Source organism: Notothenia coriiceps, unplaced genomic scaffold, assembly GCF_000735185.1.
Source record: "Notothenia coriiceps isolate Sejong01 unplaced genomic scaffold, NC01 NC01_scaffold00006101, whole genome shotgun sequence".
NCBI lineage: Eukaryota > Metazoa > Chordata > Actinopteri > Perciformes > Nototheniidae > Notothenia > Notothenia coriiceps.
In genome coordinates, this window is record NW_011338802.1 from 38,388 (window position 1) to 47,474 (window position 9,087).

A 9,087-nucleotide genomic window follows, 5' to 3' on the forward strand; every position below is an offset into this window, starting at 1 on the left:
ACACAGCCATGACTTCTAGTTAAATTCAGTGTGGCTAAAATGAAAAGCTTTGTTAAAATATGCAAGCACGCGAAAGTCAAATTCAGCTTTATTGTCAAAAATTCTACATGTGTTATACATCCAGAAATATCGTTTCCCACAGTGTGACATGTATACATAAAACAAAAAGGGCCTAGATAAACGTGGTATACATTAAACAAAATGGGCCTAGATAACCGGGGTATACAGTTTAAAATGTTAATATATTTAAAGTGTTCAAAGTGCAGCTTCAGTGCAAGTCAGTTGAAACGATCTTAAGTTGGCGTGACGTTGAAGTCGTGCGACCCTGCTGCTGTACTGGCTTGTAGTTCATTTATAGCATAACGTTAGCATTTCGCTTTTGGCGACTAGATTTATGATTCAAAAATTATAAAAGTAGGGTTGACATGTGGAGATTATCCGGCTGAACAAAACGTGATCCCTCTCTTAAATGTGTGTCAACCACAGACCTTATTTCGAGCTATTTTCCTAAATCCTATGGAGAATTTGCATTGGTTTTTCGCGAAGGAACCGGAAGAAGTTTACTTCCGGGTTTTACGACGCGTCACTGCGGTTCTCTATAGGGCTTCTGTAAAATAATTATCTTTACTTTATAACTGCATAGTGGAAAGATAAAACATAACTTAAAGGAGGACCCATCAGCTCAACACATGTTTGTATCGTCATCAACACTACAGGGGTAATAATCTCTGTCAGGAGTGGGATTTGAACCCGCGCTGTCAGAAAACTTGTCCATGTTAGTGATTGATCAAATGTTGCTAACCCCGCCCTTTTCACGTGAAAACGCTCATAACCGGACAGAGAAACCCAGACTGATAACCAGCATTATCAACTACAAGCGTTGATAACCAGTTTAGCGACTTCACGTTTGTTAGGGTTAGTTAACCCAGATAATTCAAACATATCCAGGGTCTGTTGAACTGGCTTTGTGAAAGGTTGTAGGTTTCGAAAAAACTGGTCTGAATGATCTAGGATTAATACACCCTAAAATACTACCGCCCACGACCCTGAGATTAAGAGTCTCATGCTCTACCGACTGAGCTAGCCGGGCTCGCATCTAAGCTAGAATACGCCATGCCGTTTCTTACTCTGAACATAGTCTATCGAGCCCAGAAAACACCATGTTTGTTGAGGAGGGTAACGTTTAAAACCAAAGACATATTGGACACCCTACATCAATGTGGTTTCCTATGTTGTCATGATTTTGCTCTGTCTGTGCTACGAATTCATGTCCAAGGGCCCTTTTTTTTATTACACAAAAACCAAAGAATAGGTACCGGTATCGCTTAATGAAAGGGCTGTGACCTGCAGGTAAACATCACTGTCAGAAGTGGGATTTGAACCCACGCCTCCATGTGGAGACCAGAAGTCCCTTTTTACTCAGGAAGGAGTCAACCTTGAGTCTGGCGCCTTAGACCACTCGGCCATCCTGACATAAAACCAATATCTCTGCCTAAAGTTTACCATGTCTTTTAAAAACTAAACTAAAAGTTTACAGACTCATTGGTGACTTAGATAAAAAACAACCATTGAGCTATTCATCATAGATTTTATTGTAAGGGTTTTCTGTTCAGTAGGAAGGGTCGGTTGCTTTATGCATGCAAACGAAGGGGAAAAAAGTTTTTTCTTAGGAAAGCCACAACAAACCTAGGCGACCTTGTTGTGGCATCCATCTGAGGGTGAGCTAGCTTCGTTCACTTTAACCCGAATAAAGCCAGCCTGAAAGTGAAGGGCTCAAGGTTTCGAAACAACTGATCCAAACAAGCTTGGGGTAAATACACCCTGAAAGACCTCTGCTCACCGTGGCGACAGAGTAACCTGCAGGTAAAACACTGTCAGAGGTGGGATTGGAACCCACGCCTCCACGTGGAGACCAGAAGTCCGTTTGCTCAGGAAGGAGCCAGTCCTTGAATCTGGCACCTTAGACTGCTCGGCCATCCTGACAACTACAGTAAAAACCCATTAGTGAAAGAAGTAACTCTATGCACAATAAAGTTTATCTATGAACATCTACCCAACTATACCGGATAGAGAATGCCTGGAAAGATGGATTGATGAAGAGACAGATATGTGAAGGGTGGATGGATAGATGGATGGAGGATGGAGGAGGGGGGTTAGACGTCTTTGATCCTCCCAGCAGAAATAATCAACAAAGCCCTGGAGCAGGCCAGCTAGACCTTAATACGAGCGTGTGTGTATTTGGTGTGTGTGTACCGTGGGGTTTTCTGGCTGCATGCCAGGACCAGCTCCCACCAGGAGAGAGATCAAAGACTGTTTCTCTTTCCCTCTCACTATCTACCTCTCTCCCTCATATTTTTCACACTCCTCCCTCCTCCTTCCTCGCTCTCGTACATGAAAACTCTCATTACTGCTTTTCTTGATTTCTTCAACGTTCTCTCACTTTTTTATTTCACCTGAGGGCAGGGAGATGAGAACAGTTTCCTATATGCAAAACACAAATGAAAACAGAAATAGTTTGTGGCACTGATTTGGAAGTAAAACACACACGCACATACGTACGTACGCACGCACGCACGCACGCACGCACGCACCCACACACACACACACACACACCTACACACACACACACCTACACTCACACACACACACACACACACACACACACACACACACACACACACACACACACACACATAAACAGGTCAGTAATGTGTCAGATAGTCAAAAATACAGAAAAAGGAAAAGTACATGTTCACCGGCCGTATCATTTATATAAAGTGAAATAAGAGTTTTATAAGTATTGGTATTAGCTACTTTCATTTGCAATCTAAAAATATTGATTTAACAACATTTGAATTTTCATCTCACATTAATGCATTTAATTAAGTGGTGGTAATAGATTATATACTTTTTTTTATTCGGTAGCATAAGGGCCTGAAACACTTAATTTAAAAGGAACTTTCCCATTTTACACTTACATCACATCTGCAGCAACGAAGTGCTTATAATAAAACAGTGTTCAACTAAATTGCGTCTATCATCTCGCAGCCCCTCCTCCATTGGAGCTCTTGAACGTTCTCCTGGATATTGCTCGCTCTGCGTTGTTGCTGATCTGGGAATTGAAGCTCATTTGCACTCCGTGTATGTCGTTCTGCATAACAACATCGGCTAAATGTCTAAACATGTAAATGTAATTGTGGAGATAATGTTATTTTCCTATTGAGACTGGCAGAATGTTGCTCTCTGTGAGCGGAGCCGGCGCTGCTCGTCATTAAACCGACTCACAGGGGCTCCTTCACAAACAACAAGTCAACTTTCTCTGTCTGGATCTTTTATTCATCATTTCATACTGGTGGCAGCTTGCAGATTGGTCATATTTCCTCCTTTCTATCTGTCTGTCATTCTTAGGAATATTCAAATAGGCATCTTAATCCCACTCCCACAATCCCTATCAGTTCCTTCTTTTACCCCCTATACAGCTTTTACTGTTCTCTTTAGCTCTGTCGTTCAGCTCTCCCCATTTCTCTCATCACCCCCATTGCTCCCTCTTTCTCTCCCCCATCTTTCCCCTCTTTTTGCCTCCCTCTCTGCCATGTTTCTCTCCCTCACACACACACACACACACACACACACACACACACACACACACACACACACACACACACACACACACACACACACACGCGCATACAAATTGTGAAACAGAGATGAAGTAGGGCTTAGACCTCTGACATACTTTCCCTTAGCAGTCACAACATGGCAAAGCCTCATTCACACTTATGCACAGGCACATGCTTAATGCTTACACACACAGAAACACACACATATAGAGATGGCCTGCCAGGTCTCTGTTTAGACTAATGCTTCACACCCTGGCCTCACTTATTGGGCCTGGAATCGACAGAGGGGATTAGGGAAAGCAGACACACACATCACTCTCACACTAAGAAATATAGATGTATGTATAGTCCTAAATATATTTTGTAGTACACTGAGCACTCGGTAAAGTATTTACTACAACATGTATAACAGCACATGATTTTAAATAGAGGAAGCACACAAAGTAGATCCAAACACTTGATGGTAGATACACAAAGTATAAAATGAGCTGGCATTAGCAGCGGGGCAGGCATCAGGTCATCTGTTTACCTGTCTGCTCTATAAGTGAGCTTTTTCCATTCCTGCCAGAAGTTATGCTACACACATTAAACACACACAGACGTGTTGATGACTGAGGTATTATGTGGAGTGTTGACATTAACGTGTGTTTCAGGGCGAGTGAGTCACTGTGGGCATTAACAGAGCTGACCTAGTTGAGTTTCAAATCACCTTTCTTCATTGCCCGGCCAAAACTGGACAAAGATACTCACTCAATATTAGCTCATGTGTGTGTGTCCTGTGAGTGTTTCCCCTGCTTGTTTTAGTGCCACGTCACAGTCGGCACAATCAGCCCTGTTTGTTTGTATAGGCGTATTATAGAAACCAGGGGCCAGATATATAAATGATACCTATGAGAAAAAAACATGAATACACCACTTCCTAAACATTAACTTCTATTAATGAGAAATAAATGTGCGGTGGGGAAATCTGCGCCAATTTCTTACTCCTATAATTTCTTTTACATGACAAATTAGTGGTAAGGGGGCTAGAAATAGCCACAGCGGTTACATTTATTATTTTGAATCTTTATGCTTCCCATCGTTTCATTTTTTACTGTACTGTTTCACACATTATCATCCACTTCTGAACCAATATAAACACATAGACCTCCAAAAACTTCCAGTAATATAATAAACAGATGATGTGTTGTGACATTTCCTTTTTTTCATGTGTTGCTTTGTCTGCTAGGCATGTGGCAGGCCTAAATGTAGGGCGGGCCAAGAGTATTGCAGAATGGAGAGAGCAGAATGGTCCCTTCAACAACAGGGAACAACTCAAACTGGTGAAAGGCATGGGGCCCAAAACCTACCAGCAGTGTGCCGGCTTCATCAGAATAAACCTGCAAACACTACACAGGTACACAATTGTGCTACACACTCAAAAGTATTAATGGTGAAATGTATACAACATGTAAAACCATGTAGAGCAGAGATAGGTTCCTCTATGGTGGCGTAAGGAGCAGGAGTTCTTTTCAGAAATAGTTTTCATTATAACATCATTTTTAACTGAAATAGTACTGGATAACATTTAGAAAGTGAATATTGGAGTTGAAAGAGGAATCTCACAGGCCGACGAAATACATGTAAACTGCCTACAGCTAATAGATGCCAATAGAAATGATTGATAACATGTTTTTTATGTAAATTGATGATTTGAAGCCTTTGATGGAAGATGTTTTTTGTTATGATGGCTTTCTCCCTCATAAATTCTCGCTTGTCCAAACAGTGCCAAATCCTCGCCTCACCCTGTACCTGAGAAACCAGCAGCTAAGAAAAGCAAAGGAAAGACTTGCGTCAACATACCGACCTCATTTAACCCCCTGGACCAGACCTGCATTCACCCCGAGTCCTACCACGTGGCAGAGAGGTACAGTACACACACACACACACACACACACACACACACACACACACGCACACACACGCACACACACACTTGAAGGTGCACTCTCAAACACACATACACACACCTGAATCCCACCACCCACCAAACCGATGTAAGATCCAGAGCCAGAATACAGGCTGCTCTTAGTCTAACACTGCTTTCCCTTTCTTCCATCCCTCTTTCATTCCATCATGAATCTTTTTTTGTCACTCATTAAGGGATGCTCCTATATTTGAGTCTGAACTCTGTAGCCCATTGAACCTGTGTGTTGATACGTTTACAAGTCTGTAGTGAGGTTGTTTGAGGTTCTTAACGTGAGTCCTACTGTAGTTGTGTAAACAGCTAGTAAGAAGATAGTTTTCTCTATGGAGGAAAAAAAGTCAACCTCATATTCCTTAAAGGTCTTTTGTCGATAAACAATGAAAAAGTAAAAAAAAAAAGACAAGAACTATCGTCTGTATGAGAGAGGAAGAGTGATGATAGGCTGGATTTAAACCATGGGGGTGATGACCGCTAGGCCACCAAGACACAAGTATTTATTCTCCTGTAAAGAGATATACGCATGGAAAGTTAAGAAGCTTAGGGAGACGCATGAGACCAGATCCTAGTGTTAGACAGTTTGGTCCAAAGGTGCCGTTTCCTCACCACTAAGCCATTTCTGGCACATACTCTGCTACTATTTTGTACCAATGTGGATTTCTGGTGTTGAGGGATTGATTCCGCTTGTCTCCCTTCTTTGGACGCTAGACGTTGGGCCTCTCCACTCACAGCTGTCCCTTACATAGTTTGTACACAAGCTGTGTCCCGTTACATCCGCGCTGTCCCTGCTACTGCCAAACCAGCATTTCTGAACAACATTGTGTATGAATCAACTTGTGTGTGTGTGTGTGTGTGTGTCTGTGGGTTGTAATATGTGTGTGTCCACCTGTTCTGTCCATCATCGGGGGGGGGGAGACAGCTGCGGAGTCTGTTAGGCGTCAGGCTGCCAGTGAGCGACATCCATCACGGATGCTACCCAGCTGGTTCCACACACGCACAGAGGCAAATGCATTCACATCTATCAGCAGTCGTAGAAAGTGCCTACTGTAAATAATATATACAGTACACACAACTCTCACACAGACACACACACATCATGCATTTTTCCCATAATCCCTATTTTCATACTCTGGCTCTCATACAAGTTTATTACTAAGTCTGTTTAATATAAATGATAGCTAATTGGTTTGGATTTAAACTTAAGGCTCAGTGCGTTTTTTAAATGGTGCAACCTGACTGACTGTCTAGACATTTTGGAGGTGGGATATACTGCTCAAAAAATGTGATAGAGGGACTTTTTTTCCAGGCGGTGTACAGATGGACTAACAGTCGTACCTTAGCAAAGTGGAGGCAGTTTCATGAGACAAGGTGACAGGGCGTTTACAGCCCACTGTGGACTTCCCTGATTTAATAGGGGGTAAAATAAATGTGTATTTGTGCGTGCTTTGAGAACAGAAAGCTCCGTCTCAGCAGCTCATGACTGTGTGTGTAATTACTCCAACACCTCTCCCTCCCTCCTTCTTATTCCCCCTCAGCGCCCTCTCACTTTACCTGCATCAGCTTAGCTCGTTGCTCCCTGCTTCCTACGTCTTGGCTTTTCTCATCTTTTGTTTCTCTTCTTTTTGACAGTTATACTTTTCTTCCCTCAACCATTCTCCCTCAGCCTGTCGTCACTTTCCCCCCTACTCACATCCCTTCCTCTTTCCCGCTCTGTTACTCCATCCCTCACGAGCTCAGGTCTCTGCTTCAGTTTGAGAGGGAGGCGGTGCATAAACCCAACTACCACCACTCGCTTAATACAACTCAATTATAAACACTGTCTCTTGCCGGCCACTTCATGAACCTGTGTGTTTTGTAGTTTGAAAAGTTTAAGTTTCACCATCTTTTAACGTTTCATTGACTTTACTTCTATCCAGGTTTCTGTCCCTCGTGGGTGGGAGTGCAGACCAGATCGGGAGTGCAGGCTTGCGACAGTGTGTGGAGAGCAAGGTACGGACCAGCAGTGTGGAGGAACTGGCCAAGACCGTGGACAGCACACCTGAGACCCTCAAACTCATCATCGATGGCCTCGTGCAGCCCCCCGGGTTCGACATAAGACAAAGTAAGACTCCTGCCATTCACCGTCACACTAAAATCAGACTACATAACAAAGTAAATATGCAAACATATCTATAAGAAAAATAAATACAGCATATTCATCCGTAAATTACCCACATTTACACAGATTCAAAAATGGTCTTAGATTTCAGATTGTGGGAGGAATAGAACAAAGTTTACATGAGTTTATGTTCAGTACATACTACAGTTATCGATTTATGGCTAACCAAATCGAGCGAAACCACAGTTAAACCCTTTTTTCTCAGTATTCAAGTCAAACGTTTGGTATTCTGAAAAAACCCATCAGTAAATGTATATAACTGCAACACAGCAGTCACACTAGCGTCTCTCATTGTTCCTTCATAATATCCTTTATTGGTCCCTCCCTACTGACTGGTAGAAAGGTATTTCTTTACTAGTTACAACTCACAGTGACTTTTCCTGTGCCATTATTACAATAAGCATGTCTTGGTATTGTAACCGGATAGAGTCTGGCTTCCTCTCTGTAGCCCAACAGCGGTAGTATGTTTCTGACAGGTTGTGATGGGTCCAGCAGACTGCTGTAGGACACAGTATTTTTACACACACACACACACACACACACACACACACACACACACACACACACACACACACACACACACACACACACACACACACACATATATTCAAGAAAAGTCTGTTTTTCTCATACTCTTGAGTTCAGGCACGCATAAACATGACAATACAACCATAGACAATAATTTCGATTTTTAGCCCAATTTATATTTCCCGAGAATAGTTTGACTGTCTTTGTTCTTTTGGGACTGTTGCACAAATAATGAGTCCCTGTGAACTTTATGGGTCAATGATATAGTTGACTAAAATGCTCAGTTTTTTCCTTTTCATTTACTTTATAAATAAGCAAAGGGCTACTTTGTCTGAGGTTATAAAATATTTAACTACAGCTGCCTTTCAAAATTACAAAACAATAAGTTGCTTCCGCGCCTTTTTATGTACAGAGAAAAAAAAATCCAGCTTGGGTACCCAGTTAGTGCTGGCTAACTCTTTCTAAAATGAAGGAACGCAGCTTCAAGGTTCATTCTCAGGTTGGCCCTATTCGGTTGCAGCGCACTTCGCTTGGCCTCCGAGCCGGTGCTCAGCTGAGTAAACAGATGGGCCGAGGCTACCGCATGAAATCAGTGCTGTAGGGAGGATAATTGGACCGGACTATTTCCTGGGGCGCAAGCCTTCCTTGTTTGTGTTAATGCCACAGAAAGGAAATAGATCTCTCATGAACAGGCCAAGTGGAAAGTGATGTAGATTGAAGTGCTGAAAAATGTGGAAGTATGCAGACACAAGTATTGGGTTGCTGCTCAAAATGAAATATCTGTTTGTCATTTCTGCCCCGCCCCCCTCACTCTCCTG

At 42.5% G+C, this 9,087-nt stretch overlaps 1 protein-coding gene and 1 non-coding gene across 2 annotated transcripts in view; one reads left to right on the forward strand and one right to left on the reverse strand.

The window, feature by feature from the left end:
* The window catches only part of srbd1 (S1 RNA binding domain 1), a gene marked incomplete at its 5' end in the record, with an annotated part of 47,989 nt that overhangs the window by 37,612 nt on the left and 1,290 nt on the right, over positions 1-9,087 (forward strand). Inside the window, 3 exons of the mRNA XM_010768823.1 lie at positions 4,849-5,016; positions 5,386-5,526; positions 7,500-7,684. Of these exons, the coding sequence (XP_010767125.1) occupies positions 4,849-5,016; positions 5,386-5,526; positions 7,500-7,684 (494 nt within the window). The remainder of the gene's footprint in view (positions 1-4,848; positions 5,017-5,385; positions 5,527-7,499; positions 7,685-9,087) is intronic.
* Positions 1,362-1,473, reverse strand: trnal-caa (transfer RNA leucine (anticodon CAA)). The gene is made up of 2 exons: positions 1,436-1,473; positions 1,362-1,407 (listed from the first exon to the last, which is right to left on the reverse strand). It is a non-coding gene; the product is annotated as a tRNA-Leu (tRNA).